The sequence below is a fragment of the Emydura macquarii genome, unplaced genomic scaffold (assembly GCF_026122565.2).
Source record: "Emydura macquarii macquarii isolate MOO-44397 ecotype Brisbane River unplaced genomic scaffold, CSIRO-AGI_Emac_v2 contig_3328, whole genome shotgun sequence".
Classification (NCBI taxonomy): Eukaryota; Metazoa; Chordata; order Testudines; family Chelidae; genus Emydura; species Emydura macquarii.
Genome location: NW_027133465.1, coordinates 2,263,331 through 2,286,400, shown reverse-complemented (window position 1 = coordinate 2,286,400; position 23,070 = coordinate 2,263,331). Strand labels below are relative to the sequence as shown.

Below are 23,070 nucleotides of genomic sequence, written 5' to 3'. Positions count from 1 at the left end.
AGACTATGATGACAGAATGTCTCCCACCCTCAAAGATCCAAGAACAGGCAAAAGTGTCCCAGCAGCACTATCCACCAACGCAGAGCCCTGAGAGAGGCCATGGAGTTGTTGCTAATACCATACCCATCACCAGGGTATCTGAGCCCCTTCCAATGACAGAGCAAATCACTCACCCAGATGCGTCTTCCCCCATTAGTTCACACCATCAGACCCAAATTCATTTACGTTCCATGGGACACCAAACACAAACGGGCCAAATTCGGCTCTGGTGCAAGTGGCTGCTGTTTCACTGAAGTCAGTGGTATGGTGGCTGCTTGCATCTAAGGGATGGAGTTGGCCCCTAATTTTTAAGGATGTGTTTTTTTTAACCAACGTAAATATTTAGAATAGTGTGGCCGTTAGTAGATCACAGCCAGTCTAAAGCCTTTCATAGTATGTTATAAAAGTTACACAGTACTTTTAGTACTACTATAGAACTATAGTACTACTATAGAAGTAGTACCTCTATGGTTAGGGGCTACTAAAGGCCATACTAAAAGACCGTAGCCAGACTAAAAAAAGGGAGCAAAAATGTTATCTTGCCATCCTCTCTACCTTGTGGGCCTCAACCAAAGTGTGTGCTGAGTTCCCTCTGTATTCAAGGTCTAACTAGGTTAGGGTTTTCCCATTCCCAGGCTGGGAGTATGGTGGGAGGGAGAATCTGGCCCACAGTCATGTCACACTACCATTCATAGAATGATTCACGCCTGGAGAGCCGGGCACAGCTTCCATTTACACTCCAGCACCCTGGTAATTAATTAGCTTGTTGTGAAAGGAGAGGGGGTGGGGAAAGAATAAATTCCATTTTCTTGAGTTTGGCATAGACCAGTTAAACCTTTCCCAAGTGACTTTAGGAGCACAGGATTTGGGTCTGCGTTGATTTTTTTTTATAGCTGGAATTGAAACGAAGTGCTCTGAATATAGAGTAACTTCCTTTGCTCATTAGTTGTTGTTTTGTCTGCAATGAGACAGGAACTCAAGCATTTTGGTTGCTAAGTTTCACTGTACGTCCTGTAAGGACATTTATGTGTCTCCTACTTGAAAACATTATGGAACTTCATACATCAGCTGAGTGCCAACGGTTATCCTTATGCCACCTGTGCACAAGGGACATTATTTGGTGTCTCTCCCATGTAGGAAGCACATCACTGATCACTGTCCCCAACGGTACGTTTCATAACAGCACAAGTGCTTTTTATATTGACACCAGTATTCCCGCACACAGAGTGCAACCCTAACAGTAGAGATGAACTCAGGTCCATCCCCGCTGCCAAAACTTCTGGGGAGTTGATATCTGAAGCTGACAGTTCAGACCTGGAGTATTAACAACCTCAGGGCAAGGACAGTGGTACACATTAAACTCACATATAAAAACACGAGATGTTGGTCTGATACAGCCCCGTCCTCCTCTTACTATGGAGCTAGTCAGGAGTAACTTCACTGAGGTCTAAGGGGCTGTAAAACTGGTGCGAGTGAGAAGAGAACCAGGACCATACATTAGAGAAAGAGTACGTGCAATGAAGTGGTCCCTATTTCACCTAACTTCTAAGAGTGCTGTGATTGATCCTAAGTGAATGACGTTCAGCCCTGTGCAGAGAGCCAGCAAAATGCTCATATACCACAAATCCCACTAACACGCTCAATATAAACCTCACAAAGGCTTTCATCCCCAGTTTACCTCCCGGCCCCCCAGGTCTCCCACAAACAGCCCTCCAGCCAACAGCCGTCCTCACTAAGACGTTGCCTACACGTGTGGCAGTGTGCAGGATATGTGGAGCACATGCCGCAACGAAAAGGAGGCGGCGTCCACACGCACTGTGGTGTGGAGCTACCCACGGCAGTGAAAGGCCTTTACCAGCTGCCTCCCCCCTGCTGGAGCCTTTCTCCACTTCCGGAGCGTTTCACAGCAGAGGGGAAAGGCTCCAGCCTTGGGACACTACACGGCTAAACAGTGTGACATAGAAGGCACCGCTCGGGTGTGAAGAGAGCCATGTAGGGTACACACCATAAGGGTCAGGCATGTAGAGAACTCTCCTCTGCTCTCCTAAGCCGTGCCTTGCTCTCTACACTGCTATTTATACCAGGCTAGCTGGGCCCGCCACTGGAAGTGTAGACCTAGCCTAATTCTCCAGCTTCACGCCCAGCTCCCTCCAGCCCCTCGTCAGCAATTCCAGACTCCCTCTACCCCCTAAATCCAGCGTCCCCAGACACCTTGAGGCACTCCACCAACCACTGAACCACAAGTACCATCCAGCTCCTACCCACCTGCACAGCTCAGACACCCGCTAGAACTCCCCTGTTCATGTACACTACCAGCTCTCCAGACCCTCTCATTTCACCTAGCTCGGCGACAGATGCCAAGTTCGGCGCAGCTCTAGGTCCTGGCCCTGCCGCTCCTTGGGGCAGGAGGATTTGAAATTGCGTGTACACGAGTTAATTTGCATATGTGCAAATATTCTAATATGTGTGCATGCCAGTCCGTGAACCTAGAGCTTTATACAGGCTTATTATACTTACATCAGAATAAAAAAGTTAAATAGAATTTAAATAAAATGTCACACATGCATCTTAATAAACCTTAGCAGCTATGGTGATGAATGTTACCCGAGAGCTAGGAGAGGAATTTGGGGCTGAGGATTAGAGGCAACTTGAAACATCTGCATTTTAAGTATTTTAAATGACTATTCCACCTCCATCCCATCTGCATTAGAAGCCGATGTGGGTCTAGTAGTCCTTTCTAGTTTACTCTGGGGGTGATATCTCACCTATTCACAGCTGTTAAAAGGTCACAATCTACGGAGGGGAATGTGAGAAGGTAGCACAACTGCACCTATTAACATTTTTACTATTATTTTTAATTAGCAGCAGATGAACAGTAAAAAATTCATGTCCAAACAAAAGCCTTTTAGAACTCGGATGGCAACACAAAAGGAGGCTCTTAATATAAATGTGAGTTATTACCAACATTCCCATTTGAACAAAAAGTGCTTTGCTCATGGCGCATTTCTCTTCCTCCTTTCTCATTATATATTTTGCTTGTGACTGGTGCACTTTGCCCTTTTGTCTTGGATTAGAGCGTATGGTACATACAGGATGCTGTTTATTATACACCTCCAACCCCATGGGTCCCTCTGACTTTAAGGCCTCTGTGTTTCCGAATAGATAATAAGTTTTAACAAGTCAAAGTGAATGACACGGCTGTTTCATCTCTTTTCACCTCTGCCTCCACAAAGTCACTTATATGACAGATTCCCAGCTCCAAGAGGAAAGCCAGGTGACTGGTTCTCATGTAGTTGCAGGTGTGTCCTGGTATTTGTAGTAAGATAAATCTCCTCTAGTCAATTCATTTCAAAGCTAAGCTGAATAGACCTGTTTCCACAATGTAAGGATTTAGAGGTGGCCCAGTTTTCATCACAAGCTAAGATTTTTGTGCCCTCTAAATGCTACAAAAGCACCAGAATTAAGGAAATTCTGAAACTTGGGAATGAACACAGCAGTGCTCAAAGCAATGAATTCATCACCTGCTAATGCAGCTGCTGCCTGTCTCCTGTTCAAACCAACTGCGGCATTGATGATTATAGTGACAATTATTAGGCCGGCAAAGGAAGCTGCTGCCATTCATCCCCAATTGGAAATTTATTTAGCTAAGGTTCAGTGCACAGAATTAAAATGGTATTTGGTACTTATGAGGCCTAATTGTCGGCTTGTAAACATTCAGAGCTTTCATTTATCACATTACTTATGTACAGAGGCCCGATCCCTGGGAATCCAGGCAGCGTCACAAATACTGTCTATTCAGAAAGTCATCGTGTTCCAGGATTCCCGGGGCTTCCTCATCTTAATATTATCACATTTCAGCAGCCTTTTGCAACTAGCACTCAAATAGGTTGGAAAAATACACCGCACTAATATTATATTTAGTGCGAGAGAATCTGAATACACTTCACAAACTATATTTTGTGGGGGTTTATACATATATACACCCTGCGAAGTCTAGCCTCTTCACAACTTTTCAAACAATAATTCACAGATTTAAATATATAAAAATCCAATTGAACTACTCATATATATTGACATATATGAAAGCTAACACTCTCCTTAACAATAACCTGAACACAAAATCAACCTGTTATTACCTGCCAGCTCCCCAAATGCCTAACAGTAAAGAGAAGCCAAATACATATATATTACTTCTTGGGATGTTAAAATCATGCTGGCTTCAAATCACAACCAACTTGGATGTGCTTGGACTGGGGATTCTCACTAGCCTTATGACACTAACAACATCCTGAGCCTTAACTATATTCTAGTACCAGGTACCAGAACAGCCATCCCTGCGGCACAGCACATGTCCACAGTACTTATTCTGGCGCACAGGAGAAATGCTATTTATCTCTGCAATTACCAGCATTTTATTATAACTTCTTCAAAGGAACAAGGGTGAGAGGCTAGTTAATTATATTATAATTCGCATAGAAATGATGCCAGGAGGCAGAGCACAGAAGGGGCATTGAAGGGCAAAGAGAGGTTGCATCCTCCATATTCTGCAGCAGCAGAAATAGTCCCTGGATGGGGCTGCTCTAATTTAGGGCTCCCCAGAACCTCTGTAATACTAAGTGACGGTGGGCACACACTCTCTTGCCCAGTTGTTATAGTTATGTGTTAAATAGATGCTGCTTTCCACTCAAGAGGTGGCTGCATGTCAGTGGCTGGTGAAACTATGCAGCTCTCCAACTGTACACAGAGAAAAGAATATGCTTGGCATTTATATAGGTACAAATAGCACCCGAGGGTGCTGAGGGAGTTGGCTGAGGTGATTTCAGAGCCATTGGCTATTATATTTGAAAGCTCGTGGCAACAGGGGGAGGTCCCTGAGGACTGGAAAAAAGCAAATATAGTGCCCATCTTCAAAAAAGGGAGGAAAGAGGATCCGGGGAACTACAGACCGGTCAGCCTCACCTCAATCCCTGGAAAGATCATGGAGCAGGTCCTTAAGGAATCCATTTTAAGGCACTTGGAAGAGAGGAAGGTGATCAGGAACAGTCAACACGGATTCACCAAGGGAAAGTCATGCCTGACCAACCTGATTGCTTTCTATGATGAGGTGACTGGCTCTGTGGATGTGGGGAAGGTGGTGGATGTGATATACCTTGACTTTAGCAAAGCTTTTGATACGGTTTCTCACAGTATTCTTATCAGCAAGTTAAAGAAGTATGGGTTGGATGAATGGACTATAAAATGGATAGTGAACTGGCTAGAGCATAGGGCTCAACGAGTAGTGATCAATGGCTCCATGTCTAGCTGGCAACCGGTCACAAGCGGAGTTCCCCAGGGGTCGGTCCTGGGGCCGGTTTTGTTCAACATCTTTATTAATGATCTGGAGGATGGGGTAGATTGCACCCTCAGCAAGTTTGCGGACGACACTAAGCTGGGGGGAGTGGTAGATACCCTGCAAGGTAGGGATAGGATACAGAGTGACCTAAACAAACTGGAGGATTGGGCCAAAAGAAATCTAATGAGGTTCAACAAGGACAAGTGCAGAGTCCTCCACTTAGGAAGGAAGAATCCCATGCACAGCTATAGACTGGGGACCGACGAGCTGGGCAGCAGCTCTGCAGAAAAGGACCTGGGGGTAACGGTGGATAAAAAGCTGGATATGAGTCAGCAGTGTGCCCTGGTTGTCAAGAAGGCTAATGGAATATTGGGCTGCATTAGGAGGGGCATTGCCAGCAGGTCACGGGAAGTGATTATTCCCCTCTATTCGGCATTGGTGAGGCCGCATTTAGAATACTGTGTCCAGTTTTGGGCCCCCCACTACAAAAAAGATGTGGACAATTTGGAGAGAGTGCAGCGGAGGGCAACCAAAATGATTAGGGGGCTGGAGCACAGGACTTATGAGGAGAGGCTGAGGGAACTGGGCTTGTTTAGTCTGCAAAAGAGAAGAGTGAGGGGGGATTTGATAGCGGCTTTTAACTACCTGAAAGGGGGTTCTAGGGAGGATGGGGCTAGGCTGTTCTCGGTGGTGGCAGATGACAGAACAAGGAGCAACGGTCTCAAGTTGCAGGGGGAGGTCTAGGTTGGACATTAGGAAAAAGTTTTTTACTAGGAGGGTGGTGAAGCATTGGAATGGGTTACCTAGGGAGGTGGTGGAATCTCCATCCTTACAGGTTTTTAAGCTGAGGCTTGACAAAGCCCTGGTTGGGATGATATAGCTGAGGTTAGTCCTGCTTTGAGCAGGGGGTTGGACTAGATGACCTCCTGAGGTCCCTTCCAACTCTAATATTCTATGATTCTATGATTCTATGAAATAGAGCCAATAAGTTGGTAAAGTTTATACAGCACCTGCGGATCAAAGGCAAGGGTTAGATTGAGCTAGTATTCAGAGTGGTACAGTTTAGCTAATGTTCTCCACGTGACCTGAACCAGCAATGTCTGACTGAGACACAGCCAAACAGCTGTATTCTGAGAAGTTTGACCTCCCCCTATGTAGCACAAAGGGGTTTTAACTCTGAAGCTTAATAATGATGACTTAAACTTCAACATTGTTAACTATTTCACTGCAGAATATTGCAAGAGGAACTTCGGGCTATCCAGAGATTGTGGTCAAAGCTGAAGTGGAATACCATTGTTTTAATTTCCATGGTGACTAGGTAAATGTTCTAGGTAAATGTATAGTTTTGTTATCCCTCACAACACAACGTAGTTAATTTATCATTAATGGTGCCAAATGCAATTTAAACCTAGACGCTCAATTATACACATCACAAAAATAAACATGAAATAAATAAGGAAAACAGAAGCTAAGGTTAACAGAGAGCAATTCGGACACCAACCCTGGCTCCAAAGTCACTCACATCAATATACGGAATATACACTTTCCATCACAACCTTAACTCTTCCCCTATGGCTGGAAAAAAAAAGCCTTACCCACAACAGCTACACATGTACCGTTGTTATTACTGGACTGAGAGCTTTTCTAATTCACAGAGGGTGAAATTCACTCCTGGGCAGAAGGCCAGCACAAGGCCTCATTGTGCATTTCATCCAACATGCTTTTGTAAATTGCTCTGTAGAGCACGTGTGAGGCTTGGCAACTTTTGGTCCTTTTGAGTCATCATCCCCATCCAACACACAGGCCAAAAACTCAGCTGGCGTAAATGGGCAGAGTTCCATTAACTTCAATCGGAAGATCTGGTTCAAGAACACTTTTTCCCCATTTCTTGTAGATGAGCAGCATGAACAGGTTTGGGGTTTCTGGGCAGTTTGATCCTAAGCGTTAATTGCAGTGATGTATAAACACCCATGTTTACATCTGAGGAAGTGACCCTGAGAACTAACTGAGCACACAAAAGACTTGAACTAAAAAGCCTCATATTGGCTAAATAATGCATGAAAGGTTTGACGTAGGCTCGGGGGGAAATTAAATTATTTAGTGTACAGTGATACCATCACAATGAGCTAATCAAGATAATTACTACAGTCCTGACTTTAAAAAAAAAAAAAAAAATGAACAAGGCTCTTGTTTCTGGGGGGAAAAAAAAAGCAAACCGGCTAATAATCTACATAAAGACTGGTAGCAATTCTTTCGGGTCAAATTAAAGAAAAACCCAACACGAACTACACAGCATCCCTTTTTCTCTGGCTTGAGGAGATGGGCAGCAAGAGATTTTTTAGCCTGCGCAGTTCCCAGACTCGCTTCCTTTCCCATCAATTATTACGGATGAAGGTTCAGCGTGAAGGTGAATATTTAATGCAGTTGCTGGACAATCAGAGTCACATTGGACTTCAGAGGGGCACAGGCTTTTTTGCTGCACAGGAGTGAGCTTCACTCTCAAAAAGAGAAGGGTGAAAAAGCAGGCTAACCTCCTGCTAAGTCCTGCTCCCAATGCTAAATCCCACTAGCCAGGCTTGCTGCATGGGCCTTCTGTGTGGGCTGCGGGAAGGAATAGCTTAGTACAAGGGCTATGCAGCTGCTCTGCAGTCCTGTGAGTACAGTAGTCTGCACAACTCCTGTTCCTTAGCTCTACGGGGAAGAACAGCCAGTGGTTCTGTGCTGCAACAGACCACACTTCTGGTCCTCCCCATCCCCAGTCTGAGCCGCAATATGCTGGGAGTCCCTGGTGAACTGGAGTCCACGGTGAGCTACAGATAGACGTCCAATGCTAGATCCACCAATCCTGCCGCCTGCTTCACACACTAGAGCTGCACCAACTCAGCTGTGTCTTAGGCACTTCGCAGCTGTGGCATAAGAGTGATGATTTGCCCCAATATTAGCCCCTGTACAGGGAGAAAATCACTTGCAAACAATTGCATCATATGGTGAGTGACTGAAGTGTCCAACAGGGCCACACCCTCTCTCACTATTGATCTTTGCGCATGAGACAAAGGTAAGATGTCACCCTAGTGGCTGCCCCCAGGTTTTGATACATTCAAACTTCCCCCTGAAGCAGCACCAGGTTTCCAGCAAGCTCATACTGGCGCCTAATCGCTGTTCCTTCCCACCTTCACTCAAGTAATGCATGCTGGCACCTTCCGCTCAGTAGTGAACTTTTTCTCTTTTCTTGTAGGGTGATCACTTAATTTCATCCTGTGCCAGCATTTGCCGATGGGAATAAAGGGAAAGCCTAGAACGAGGAAGTGTCCACTGGAACCCCTGGAGCGTTATGTAACTTGCAGATACGTTACTTTCAACTGCTCGTGTATTTCGCCTCTGAGGATCTCAAAGCACTTTCCAATCATGAATGAACGTGGGCTTTGTCTAAACTAGTGAAGTGTGCCCTGATATAAGTACAATGATGTGCACCTTCGCTGGGTAAATCAGTAGCTGAGTCAGAAACAGAAATCAATCCTGATTCTCGCGCTTCTATTCCAACCTCTAGACAACACTGACTTCCATTTAGCTACAAAAGGTTAAAAGCAATCATGTGACAGCACTGAAACGAACAGTTACACCAGGGATGCATTTGGCCTAGAATAAGTTTCACATGAATATACCCACACAGTAGCTTGCCTTTTTTTCCTCTTACTTTAAAATTTGCTCTTGTATTTATAGCTGTGACCAAAACTACAGAGGTAGTAGAGATAAATGGGGTCATTGAGGGTCCTAATGTTTAGTTTGCTTCATTTTCCATTGTTAGGTCTGTTGTCAAGTGCAGGGCCTCTTGGGGTTTGCCTCCAGTGCCGTAGGGAGCAGCCTCCCAGCTTGGGTAGACAGACTTGTGCAGGCAGGGTTTGCGCTAGCACACTAAAACTAGCAGGGTGCCCCCTGCGGTTCAGGCTCTCAAACACATCTGACCCCCCCAGACTAGACATTGTGTTGGTGTCTGTGGAGAGAGGAAATAGCGCTTTGATTTAGCACAACATTTGTGAGGCTGTAGGGGGCTTCCACCCCTAGAGAAAAAGGAAAACTAGTTACTCTAACCCGCTCCCCTGGTATAAAAGGTGGAGAGACAGTAATTGTGATTCACTGAGGAATATTGGTATGTAGGACACAGAACCTAACTAACCTGTTACCCATCAGCTGATTTATCAGAGGCTGCACCCCAACCTTTCCAGGCAGGACTAGCAATTACACAAGGCTGTGTGGCTTAGGGGATACAGTGCAGGATGCAGGAGACCTGGGATCGCTTCCTGGCCCTGCTGCTGGCTTGCTGGGTGAGCTCAGCAAGTCACATTATCTCTGTGCCTTAGTTTCCCCATCTTTAAAAGTGATACTGACCTCCCCTTGAGATCCATTGATGAAAAGTGCTATATAAGAGCTAGGTATTATTACTAAACATTAAACAAAACCCCTCTATAACCTGAGTCTGTGCATGTTAATATGCAAAGGGCCAAAATGATCCGGGGTCTAACTCAGCTAGAGACAGCAGAGATACAACTGAGGTAAATTAGGGTCAAAGAGGTTTAAAAGCATCAGTGAAGCACACCCTGGTCCTGCCAACTTTTTTATTCTTGGTTCTTTCTCTCTCCAAATCTCTGTTTCGGCCTTATCCTGCATACACCAGGTCTAGGCCAAGTACATGTACATTCAATTCTACTCAGGTTCTTATACTGGGCTCATTAGTATGGTACGTGAGCACCTTCATGTGACCGTTTAGTATTCCGTTTTCCCCACATTGTTTAATGAGGTGTATCAGAGGGAACACTGTTATTTGTCTACTGGGACACTGCTTACATGGTGATGGAATACAAAGAGTGATTGCAAAGGGTTAGGAGTAGGGATAAGAAGAGGGAAATGTAGGCTGCATATCAGAAAATAGGTTCCCAAGTGCACGGTGAATGTATGGGATATCCTTCCAAAGCAGGTTCGCCAAGTTACCCACCCTTCCCCGTTCACTGCTAGAGATGCATTACCTCCATGATGGCCCCAAGGAAGGAGTCAGGGTACGTCTATACTGATGGCGGCAGATGGATCTTTCTGGATCGACTGAGCGGTCAGTGTAGACCCAGTCAATCGATCAAGAAGTCGACTGAGTAAAACCACCCCCTCAAGTGGTGTAGCGCTGTGTCGATGGGAACACAGTTCCTATTGGTGCAGTGCAGTGAAGACAGCGCGCAGAAGGGAAGCACAGCAGTCAACGGGAGTTACGCAAGCTACTCTGCATAACTCCTGTCAACTGACACCAAATCTCCAGATCAGTGTAGACCAGGGCTCAGTAATAAAAATAACAAAACTAAACCAGACACCCTCCCCAAGTTATCCCTGCCTCAGGCTTCCCAGTGCCTCCTGTCGTCTCAGTGTCTGTGAGCTCTTTGGGACAGAGAGTGTCATGTACACACTGAGCACACTTAACAAAGCATACCAATACACCACCAGTGATATTATAGACTGTGGAACTGTCTTCCTAGGGAAGTGGTGTCAGTCCCACAGCCTGAGCTGAGATTTTCAAAGTGAAGTAAGATTTTCTAATACACAGCTTAACTTTGCAGTTCCAGCTAAAATTAATGGGAATTGGACATCCAAATCCTTTAGGTGGCTTTAAAAAACTCAGCCTAAATCTAAGGGTAAAATTCACTCAGTGCAGAGAGCTCAGTCTGCACTAACTACCACTTAAATCCTATATTAAGGGCTTATGTGGGACATGACGCTTTGCACTTGGCCATTCTCCACTGGGGTGAATCTCGTCCAGTGAATTTTATTCCATTAACATTACGTGGACCCTGGAATACAAAATGGTGCCATTGGCACATTATCCTAGCAGTACTTACTCATAAAACGTTGTCCACCCGTTTTCATTGGTTTTGGTGGCAAGAAGACCAGAGTTGCCATGATATGTCATCATAGCCACTTCGTGCCCTTGCGCTGTCACGCTCTTGAGGGCACTGTTGGTGCCAATCGTCACCCAGAAGACCTGGCCATCTGGCACCACCAGCCACAGGGGCATCCCAGTGGAGTCCCTCCGGACATTGACTAAGTTCCCATTGTTATCAGTAATCAGGGTTATGTCTCCATCCCCAGTGTAGGTAAAATTGTAAAGGTAATCTCCAGTGGGAAGGCTCTGGGTATAAAGGTGTTTACCGCTGGTGTCAAACAAGTAGAGCTCCTGGTCTATAGGCGAGGACAACTCGTATAAGTTCTGTGTGTTGAGGTATGGCTTGTTTTTCCGAATAAAGCGGATTCGGATGTTTCCAAGGTCAGCAACGTACAACTCCCCATCTGCGCACACTGCTAGGGAGGAAGGAGCATTTAGCTTGGCGTCCTTTGCATAGCCATCATCTCCAGAGAAGCAGTCGCAGTTGGCATCATTCTTGCAGTCACAGCTACCTGGCGCACCAGCAACAAGTGAGATTTCCCCGTTGGTGGTGACCTGCCTGATGCGGTTGATCTTCTTCTCGTCGGTCTCAGCGATATACAGGACCCCGGTATGGGAGACAGCTAAAGCCGAGGCCGATTCCAAAGTCGCATGTATTGCCACTTTGCTGAGGAGGAAGTGATCAATGCCCGGGACCTGGCAGTGCATAGGTCTCCCTGCCACAATGCGCACTTGGTGATTTTCAGAGATCTGCAACACAACGTTATTGTCGAGGACATACAGGGAATTATCCATTGGGTTGACTGCCAGGTCTGTGGGCCACTCTAGACGAACCTAACAATGGAACAACAGAAAGAAACTGTTAAAACGTCTATTTTTCCTATTTGATTCCCCAAATCAGCCTTAGCAATCAATCCTCTAAAAGCTTCCATCCACCCAACCAATAGCGAGGTGTATAGTGCGTTTTGCATGTGACATGATTAAAAAGAGAAATAAGAGAAAGGAATAAATGAATATTTATTTGTATTGTGGTAGCACATCAAGGTCTGAAACCCCATTGTGCTAGGTGCTGTACAATTCGATAACAAAAAGATGGCCCCTGCTCTAAAGAGATTACTATCAAAGTACTCCAGAAGAGGTGCCTAAATTGCATGTGCAAGCTACACAGGCTTGTAGACAACATGGGTCTGCATATTTGTTTATGTAAGCTAGGAACATCTTTTTGGAAACTTAGTATCGGGCTTTGGGCTCCAGGCATTGGTCCTGCAAACATGGATAAATATAAATTGTCAATCAATTCAGCTTATTTCACTGCAAGAAAAAAAAAGCAAAGAAAGAACACTGCTTCTTCAGTGTGCTTTCATGGTGTTAAGCATTATGGAAGACCAAGTTCAAGTAATAATAATGCTTTACACTTGCACGCCCTCACCTTTTTCCCCGAAGTGGTTTACTAACATCACAATCCTGTAAAGATAAGTATTGTGATAACCCATTATGTAGATGGGTAAACTGAGGCACAGAGCGGTTAACGCCACAGTGCATCAGGAGTAGAGCTGAGAGCTTGGGATCCCAATTTACTGCTCTAACCATGGAACATATTGTCTCTCAGTTGAGGGTACTGTTTAATTTGCTAAGAATAATACTAAACCTAAGATAATTTTACCTCTCCATGGGTAACATGTAGCTCTAACACGAAAAATTCAATATAATTTGATGTCACTTTATATTCCAAGACATTTCAGTGTTAATAAGAGCCGTAGAAACGTACTTTGAGATCATTTTATTTTGTTTCACATATAAAGAAATGGTTCGACATTGAGCTGAAGGGAGCTAAATGATTTTAAGAGGGTCTCACACAGCAAGTGTGATTCTGTAGTGGGAAGGGTGGAGAGCAGGTCCCCTTGATTCCCCAAACTGCAGCAGCACCAGCCCCGGCCCTGGTGTAAGTTAGAGCAGCTCATCGCGTTGCTACAACATATGACAGCTGACTGTGGTCCCTAAGGGACCAGGTGCCAACGCAGAATTTGCAGAGCAGAGATGCTCTTTGGCCCATCCCCTCCCTGCTTCTGTTATGCCACTTCCTTCCCTGCTGACATACCCTGTACACTGGGGTAATACTGCATAAGGACATAAGAATGGTAATACTGGGTCAGACCAATGGTCCATCTAGCCCAGTATCCTGACTTCCGACAGTGGCCAATGCCAGGTGCTTCAGAAGGAATGACCAGAACAGGTAATCAACTGATCCATCCCCTGTTGCCCATTCGCAGCTTCTGGCAAACAGAGGCTAGGAACACTTCAGAGCATGGTTTTGTATCCCTGCCCACCCTAGCTAATAGCCATTGATGGACCTATCCTCCAGGAAATTATCTAGTTCTTTTTTGAACCCCGTTATAGCCTTGGACCTCACAACATCCTCTGGCAAAGAGTTCCACAGGTTGTGCATTGTGTGAAGAAATACTTCCTTTTGTTTGCTTTAAATCTGCTGCCTATTAATTTCATTTGGTGACCTCTAGTTCTTGTGTTATGTGAAAGGGTAAACAACACTTCCTTATTCACTTTCTCCGCACCATTCATGATTTTATAGACATCTGTCATACCCCCCCTTAGTCGACTCTTTTCCAAGCTGAAAAGTCCCAGTCTTATTAATCTCCCCCCATGTGGAAGCTTTTCCATACCCCTAATCATTTTTGTTGCCCTTCTCTGTACCTTTTCCAATTCTAATATATCTTTTTTGAGAAGAGGCTACCACAGGGGTGGGCAAACTTTTTGGCCTGAGGGCCACATCTGGGGCGGGGGAAAGGGGGTGGGGGGAGTGGCTGCCGCGCGGCACTGCTTGGGGCCAGTCAGGGCACTGCTGGGTCCACACGGTGGGAGAGGGGTGGGGGGAAGGGGCGAGGTCGGAGGGAGGCGCACCTGATGAAATGCTCAGACGGGCTATATGTGGTCCGTGGGCTGTAGTTTGCCCACCCCTGGGCTACGAGATCCGCAGATAGTATTCAAGATGTGGGTGTACCATGGATTTATATGGAGGCAATATGATTGTGTTATTATCTATCCCTTTCCTAATGATTAACAACATTCTGTTAGCTTTCTTGACTGCCACTGCACATTGAGTGGGCATTTTCAGAGAACTATCCACAATGACGCCAAGATCTCTTTCTTGAGTGGTAACAGCTAATTTAGACCCCATCATTTTGTATGTATAGTTGGGATTATGTTTTCCAATGTGCATTACTTTGCATCTATCAACATTGAATTTCATCTACCATTTTGTTGCCCAGTCACCCAGTTTTGTGAGATCCCTTTGTAACTCTTTGCAGTCCACTTTGGACGTAACTATTTTGAGTAGTTTTGTATCATCTGCAAATTTTGCCACCCCACTGTTTACCCCTTTTCCCAGATAAATTATGGATAGGTTGAACAGTACTGGTCCCAGTACAGACCCCTGGGGACACCACTATTTACCTCGCTCCATTCTGAATACTGACCATTTATTCCTACCCTTTGTTTCCTATCTTTTAACTGATTACTGATCCAGGAGAAGACCCCACCTTCTTATCCCATGACAGCTTATTTTGCTTAAGAGCCTTTGGTGAGGGACCTTGTCAAAGGCTTTCTGAAAATTTAAGTACTCTATATCCACTGGATCACCCTTGTTTGTCCACATGCTTGTTGACCCACCGCAAAGAAGTCTTGTAGATTGGTGAGGCATGATTTCTCTTTACAAAAACTATGTTGACTCTTCCTCAACAAATTGTATTAATATATGTGTCTGGTAATTCTGTTCTTTACTAAAAATTCAACCGATTAATCTTACCATTGCCAGGATCACCTCTGGAGCCTTTTTAAAAAATTGGCGTCACATTAGTAATCCTTCAGTCATCTGGTACAGAAGTTGATTTAAATTATAGGTTACATACCACAGTTAGTAGTTCTGCAATTTCACATTTGAGTTCCTTCAGAACTCTTGGGTGCATACCATCTAATCCTGGTAATTTATTACTGTTTAATTTATCAATTTGTTCCAAAACCTCCTCTAATGACACCTCAATCTGGGACAATTCCTCAGATTTGTCACCTAAAAAGAATGGCTCAGGTTTGAGAATCTCCCTCACATCCTCAGCTGTGAAGACTGATGCAAAGAATTCATTTAGTTTCTCCCAAGTGGTCTTATCTTCCCTGAGTACTCCATTAGCATCTTGATTTTCCAGTGATCCCACTGATTGTTTAACTGGCTTCCTGCTTCTCAGGTACTTAAAAATGTTTTTGCTGTTATGTTCTGAGTCTTTGGCTAGTTGTTCTTCAAATCCTTTTTTGGTTTTCTTAGCTGTATTTTTACACTTCACTTGCCAGAATTTATGCTCCTTTCTATTTTCCTTAATAAGATTTAACTTCCACTTTTTAAAGGATGCCTTTTCGCCTCTAACTGCTTTTTTTACTTTGTTGTTAGCCACATTGTCACTTTTTTGGTCCTCTTACTATGTTTTTTAATTTGGGGTATACATTTTAATTGAGCTTCTATTATGCTGTCTTTAAAAAGTTTCCATTCCGCTTGCTGGAATTTCACTTTTGACATTGTACTTTTTAATTTCTGTTTAACTAACTTCCTCATTTTTGTGTAGATCCCCTTTCTGAAATTAAATGCTACTGTCATGGGCTGCTTTGGTGTTCCCCTTCCACGCATAAATGTTATTATGTTATGGTTACTATTACCAAATGGTTCAGCTATATTCACCGCATGGACCAGATCCTGTGCTCCACTTAGGACTAAATCAAGAATTGTCTTTCCTATTGTGGGTTCCAGGACTAGTTGCTCCAAGAAGCAGTCATTTAAGGTGTCAAGAAATCTTTACATCCCATCCTGAGGTGACATGTTCCTAAGTCAATATGGGATAGTTGAAATCCCCTATTATTATTATTACTATTATTGAGTTTTTTATTTTATAACCTCTCTAGTCTCCCTGAGCATTTCACAGTCACTATCATTCTGGTTAGGTGGTTGGTAGTAATGCCCTACTGCTATATTCTTATTATTCAAACATGGAATTACTATCAATAGAGGGTCTATATCACAGTTTGATTTGTTTAAGATTTTTACTTCATTTGATTCTATGCTTTCTTTCAGATATAGTGCCACTCCCCCACCAGTATGACCTATTCTGTCCTGATACATTTTGTACCCTGGTATTACTGTTTCCCATTGATTATCCTCATTCCATCAAGTTTCTGTGATGCCTATTATATCAATATCCTCATTAAATACAAGGCATTCAAGTTCACCCATCTTAGTATTTAGACTTCTAGCATTTGTAAATAAGCACTTAAAATTTTTCACTTTTTAACTCTCTGCCATTATGTGATGTAATTGAATGGGATTCTTTTTAATTTGACTGTTTCTCATCAGATCCTACCCGAAATTTATCATCTTCCATCTTCTCCTCCTTACTAAGATATAAAGCAGTGGTTCTCAACCAGGGATACGTGTACCCCTGGGGTATGCAGAGGTCTTCCAGGGGGTACATAAGCCCATCTAAATATTTGCCTAGTTTTACAACAGGCTACATAAAAAGAACTAGTAAAGTCAGTACAAACTAAAATTTCATATAGACAAAATGAGACGGTAAGCAATTTTTCAGTAATAGTGTGATGTGACACTTCTGTATTTTTATGTCTGATTTTGTAAGCAAGTAGTTTTTAAGTGAGGTGAAACTTGGGGTACACAAGACAAGTCAGACCCCTGAAAGGGATACAGTAGTCTGCAAAGATTGAGAACAACTAATATAGAAAATGTCCATTAACAGATCGTCCCCTAAGGGATGTCTCTGTCCGAACCATGTGCTCCTCCGCACCAGTCGGCTTTCTCCTAGCCCTCAGTTTAAAAACTGCTCTATAACCTTTTAATTTTACATGCCAGCAATCTGGTTCCATTTTGGTTTAGGGGGAGCCTATCCTTTTTGTATAGGCTCCTCCTTTCCCAAAAGGTTCCCCAGTTCCTAATAAATCTAAACCCCTCCTCCTTCCACCATCATCTCATCCATGTTTTGAGACCCTGCAGTTCTACCTAGCTAACTGGCCCTGCACATGGAACTGGAAGAATTTCAGAGAATGCTATCATGGAGGTCCAGGACTTCAATCTCTTACCCAGAAGCCTAAATTTGGCCTCCAGAACCCGCCTCCTATCCTTCTCTATCTCATTGGTACTTACATGTACCATGACCACCGGCCCCTCTCCAGTACTACATATAAGTCTATCTAGAAGTCCCGAGAGATCTGCAACCTCTGGGACGGCTGGGGCCATGTGCAGCTTGGGCTGCCCATCTGGGGCTGGGGCTGCTGGCCGGGACTCTCAGGCAGCTAGGGGTGCCGGGGTGTCCCTGTTGGGTGTCAGAGTGGCCCAGCTCTGGGGTAGCGTGGGGCGAAGCTCCTCCAGCTGTGGTGGGGGAGCGGGAGTTCCACGGTGGCCAAGAAGGGGGCGGGAGGGGCGTGGCCTCAGGTGGAAGGGGAGGAGCCATAGACTAGCCTCCCCTAACGGGCAGTTCACCCAGTGCCCATGCTCCCAGTCATTGTAAACCAAGCTATCTATGTTTCTAATGATCGAACCCCCCCATTACTACTACCTGTCTCTTCCTAGTAACTGGAGTTCCCACCCCCAGAGAGGTATCCTCATTGCAAGAGGATACCCTGGCATCATCTGGAAGAAGGGTCCCAACTATGGAATTGTTTCCCTCTGCTCCAGTCTGATGTTCTCATACCCTGAGACTTTCATCCTCCTCAACAGTACAAAGGCTGTCTCATTGGGGGTGGGACCCTTCTACAGTGTCCCAGAAAGTCTCATCTATGTACCTCTGTCTCCCATAGCTCCTCCAGGTCAGCCACTCTGGTCTCCAAAGCCCGTACACAGCCTCTGAGTGCCAGGAGCTCCTGGCACCGAAGGCACACATATGCCACCCGCCCATAGGGCAGGTAAATCATGCAAACTGCATTCAGCGCAACAAACGGAATAGCCGCCATTCTGTTGCTGGACTTCTGCCTCCTGCAGCTCTTTCCTATATCACTGTTCTGCTTTTATCAGCCGGGTTTATTGCCTTCAGTTTAAGGAACGATAATGAAGGGTATCTAGCCCCCCCACTCTCCCACCCCCCCTCGCAGAACTCCCGTTAGCTGCTCCTGTTCGCTAGCTCCTCTGGTTGCTTAGGAGCAGGCTTTTTTTTCCTCCTCCCTGAGTGGCCCTGTCCCCTGTTTAAGGGTTGATGGGTGCTAAGGGGTTGGGGGAATCAAAGCCTCATTGAGAAGCTCTCAGCCTTGCCTAGCAGGATGCTAGGCTCGCACACGGTCCCCTGAACAAGCAGACCACACTATATACTTCAGTCAAGCAGCAGGCACACCACAAACTTGCGCAGTTGTGACTTTACAATGACACACATCACGGCACAGACAATGCAATGCACTGTTAGGGTGCCACTCTGCCTCTCTAATACAACATCTCTTTCTCCCACCTTATCCCTGGCTGCTGTTTCTTCTTGACGCACATTACCTAGCTACTTGGAAGGATGTGAAGAGCACCCCAGTAGCCTGAGGCCCAGCAAACTCGCTCTCACTGAGACCAAGCAGAGATAAAGGACCTGCTGTCAGATCCACAGACACCACAAAAGCCTCATGTGGCTCTCGAACCACTGGCTGCGTGTCACTGCTAGACAGCATCGAACATATGGTTGGATTTTGATCCTACTAGCATGTTCAAACTCTTCCTAAACTTATTTATTAAAGAGTGTTAGTTATAGGATGACAAGCGTGAAAGACAAGTTATAGATAGCACGCGTGAAAAATCGGGACAGGGAGTGGGGAGTAATAGGAGCTTATATAAGAAAAAGCTCTGAATATCAGGACTGTCCCTATAAAATTGGGACATCTAGTCACCCTAGTCAGTTACAACGTAAGTTGTTCTTGTGACTTCTAACACGTTAGCTTGTGAGGCATAAATCTCAGTGCTAGACACAGCGAGCTGAGCCCTGTCTAGTCTCTGTCTGCTATATTCTCAAAAATCCCTATCTTTTCTTGGCTCCTGGCCTTCTTTAACCCTTCCTGTGGTAGAACATTATAGCCTGTGGTTTTCTCTTCAATAATGAATGTCTCCATACATTCCCATAGTCTTCGGAGCACTGCTCCACAGCAGCCTTGAGTTAGCATCAAGAGCAGAATTTATTCTGAACTGACAAGGGAATTTTCAGTTCTTTAAAACCCATTTCTCGTCCATGTTGGCAGCTAAATATTTCATGCCCTCTGGTCTCACAGTGCCTCAGGGGCCTGACTGCTGAGACTTTTCAAGTCACTATAAATGATGAAAAGATAGTTCCCTAAGCTGAGTTTTTTTAAAGCTTGTCTGTCATGTGTCCGTCTGTCTCAGAGTTAGTAATCTGCAAATAGCTCCCTTCACTTTAAACAGTGGGGAGACAGGGGCCACAGATGGCATATTTTTTGAACCCATCTCAGAACTGTTTAAAGAGGACATTATTACAGAAAAGCTATAAGCGAGCTGAAAATATTTTTAAAAGCCTGGTTCACAATAAACTTCCTCTGGTTGGCACTAAGCTCCCGTTAAAGAAAGGAATATGCTTGTGAGATGGTGGCCGTTTCGCTGCAAGATGGACTTTAACCATCAAAATTTACCTCTGTATGAGGCATGAGAGCTTTTAAACGTGTAATTTTAGCCTTTTCATAAATTGCGGACAGTGGGAACCTGCTATAAAGAAGTAAGAGTAATCTTTTCAAATTAGGGGGGGGGAAACATGAAGAATAGATTCCATATGAGAGCATAAAAATTATGTAGGTAGTTACAAAAGGGAAACCCCATTGACATCCATTGTGGCTGAATAACAGTACTTAGCCCACCAGCTACGATTTGTATTTTTGCAGAATGGGGTGTCATTCCTCTGGCCACCCAATAACAAATGGCAAAAACGGTTTTAAAGGACTGTGCCTCCAAACTGGCGCTATTTGATGGGATGTGCAACGCCCCAGAAAATAGAGTCCTGGCCTGTAACAGGTTCTCCTACTGTCCCCTCCGCAAATAAAGAAATAACCAAACACAGAACTTTTGGTTTTTTTGCATTTAACTAGCAGGACTTAAAAGCCCAGGATGACGGTAGCTGCAACCAATTTGCAATCTGATGCAATTCAAGATACTCGCCTTCCTGCTGTTGCTAATCTTGGCACCACAGCATCCAATCACTATTTCCCAGATGTTAATCTGATTCAGTCCTAAAACTGTGCTGTGCCAAATTATCTAGTGACAAAAAAGCAAGTACCCCATTATTGGACAGCGAGTCTTACACATCACAGGGTAAAACTGGACCAGTCTTTTGATTTGATACATGTTTTGATACCTGAGAAATGTCCATGACAGAATCACAGCTGAGAGGCCTGGCAGATGTCAGGTCATTGGAGCCCAACATGGTTGAGATAATCCCATTCTGGTCAATACGTCTGATCATAGTGCCGTCTACAAAGTAAATCAACCCAAACTTGTCCACAGTGATACCTAGGCAGGAGAAGAGCAAGGAAATCACAAATAAAAGGTCACCAGAGGATAACAAAACATCTGGCTGATGCAGCAAATGTTTGCTTGCATTGTTTGACATATGCATCTTTATAAATGAGGATGTCTAAGGGCTTGCGCCAACTCCCCTGCAGTGAAAGGGCACTGGCTCAGGGCCTAGGTGAATGTGGAGGCTGGGAGCAATTTATTTCATGGATTAAAAGTTAATTATACTTGATTTGGCCAACCAGTGAGCCAATGAAACCTGGCACTGCTCCACTGAAGTCAGTAGCAACTGAACCCAGCAGAGAACTAGGCCCACAATTTCATTTAGGAATCACTCTCCATTCTTTGAACATAGTGAAGGATTTTCAATGATCTGCTGAAAGGAAAAGGGTTCCTACTGATTAGGCATCAGAGCTTAGAAACACTGTATATTGCTCGTGATATCAGTACCAAATGGTTTAAATGAAGAGATGACACCAGGGTGCTTATCAGACAATGTGATGAGAAATGCTGAAAAAGACTAGTCAGGTCAATTCACGTCCACCCCCTGGAAGGAGAAGAGTTTTTCCATACATGAATCCCACAGCATTTTAACTAACCTGTTTCTGAATACATGCAGGCCATTTATTTCATTGTCTAATTTCCCTTTGTCATAAGACATATTTTAACATCTCATTTGAACTTTTCCATCCTTAGCTTTAGACCATTGCGCCATGTTTCACCATCCTCAGGCCCCTTCGAGCATCACTTCTCAAGTACTTGCCATGTTCGCATAACCTCCCTTTACACTTACTAATTAGACCTTATAGCACCTTTATGAGCTGGACATGATCATCTTCATTTTGCAGATGGGAAAAATGAAAGAAAAAGTGACTTTCACAAGGTTGCTCAATGAGTCACTGGCAAATCCAAGAACAGAAATCAAGGACGCCATTCACCTCTCTTTCATACTGGGGTAAATTAAGAGCAATTCCACAGAAGTTAATGAAATTATCTATCTTAGTGTTTTATACCACTGCCCATCACTCTAATATCTGAGTCCCTTCAATATAAAATTAATGGCAATAGTCAAAGTCCATGGTGGACTTCATGGAGTCTCTGGCAGTTCCCCCTTTTCAGGTTAAAGCTCTGCTTGGGGAAGGGTTTTTCGTCTTTTAGATTCTATTAATTTCGTAATTTGGGTTTGGGTTTCTTTGGATAGGAGGGGGTAACAATGAGTCATTCTAACGTTCAAAAGGCCTTTCTAAAAAGCAAGGTTTGCAGCATTTCCTAAAGACAGCCAGACTCTTGGTGCATCTGATCTCCTCTGGGAGTTTGGTCCATAACCAGATTCCCTGGCTGAGAATGCTTTGTCCTCAGCTCCCACATGCTTTGTCCTGGGTTTTGTGATCTGCACTGTCCCAGAGGAGTGCAACTATATATACACTGAAATTCAATCTTTGATGTAGCTGCTGCTTGATCCCATAACTGCTTTGAAGATTAGGACCAAGTCTTAAACTGACATTAGAAGCTGATTGGGCCTGAGCTTTGAGCATGATGTGACCATGGAGTAGGTGTGCAGCCGCATTCCATACCAACTGAACTGGGCATCACCTTCACGTTCAGCTTCAGATACAGTGAATTACGGTAATCCAGCCTGAAGGAGATGAATGCATGGATCGCTGTGTCCAGGTCCTCATCTGTGAGGAAGAGACAAAGTTTCCTAGCAAGCTGGAAGTGAAAAAAGGCATGTTTAGATACTGATGCTATCTGATCATACAAACTCAGCGAGGAATAAAACAGCCACCCCGAGGCTTAGCAACGCTTTGATGCAGGGGGCTGAATGCCTTCAATGAAAGGTGGAGACAATATCTTGGCCAGTTCTCTGAAGTGTGTCTTCTTTCCAACCAGCATCACTTTGGTCTTGCTTGCGTTCAGCTTGAGTCAGCTGAGTTCTTTATCCAGGAGTTGATTTCTTGTCTGCAAGAGGACTGGAAAAAAGCAAATATAGTGTCCATCTTCAAAAAAGGGAGGAAAGAGGATCCAGGGAACTACAGATCGGTCAGCCTCACTTCAATCCCTGGAAAAATCATGGAGCAGGTCCTTAAGAAATCCATTTTAAGGCACTTGGAAGAGAGGAAGGTGATCAGGAACAGTCAGCACGGATTCACCAAGGGAAAGTCATGCCTGACCAACCTGATTGCTTTCTATGATGAGGTGACTGGCTCTGTGGATGTAGGGAAGGTGGTGGATGTG

At 44.5% G+C, this 23,070-nt stretch overlaps 1 protein-coding gene across 1 annotated transcript in view; it reads right to left on the bottom strand.

Moving 5' to 3' along the window:
- The window catches only part of TENM4 (teneurin transmembrane protein 4), a 486,586-nt gene that overhangs the window by 32,029 nt on the left and 431,487 nt on the right, over positions 1 to 23,070 (bottom strand). Inside the window, exons 25-26 of the mRNA XM_067533333.1 lie at positions 20,678 to 20,832; positions 11,248 to 12,125 (exon numbers count right to left, since the gene is read on the bottom strand). Coding sequence (XP_067389434.1) covers positions 11,248 to 12,125; positions 20,678 to 20,832 — 1,033 coding nt within the window. The remainder of the gene's footprint in view (positions 1 to 11,247; positions 12,126 to 20,677; positions 20,833 to 23,070) is intronic.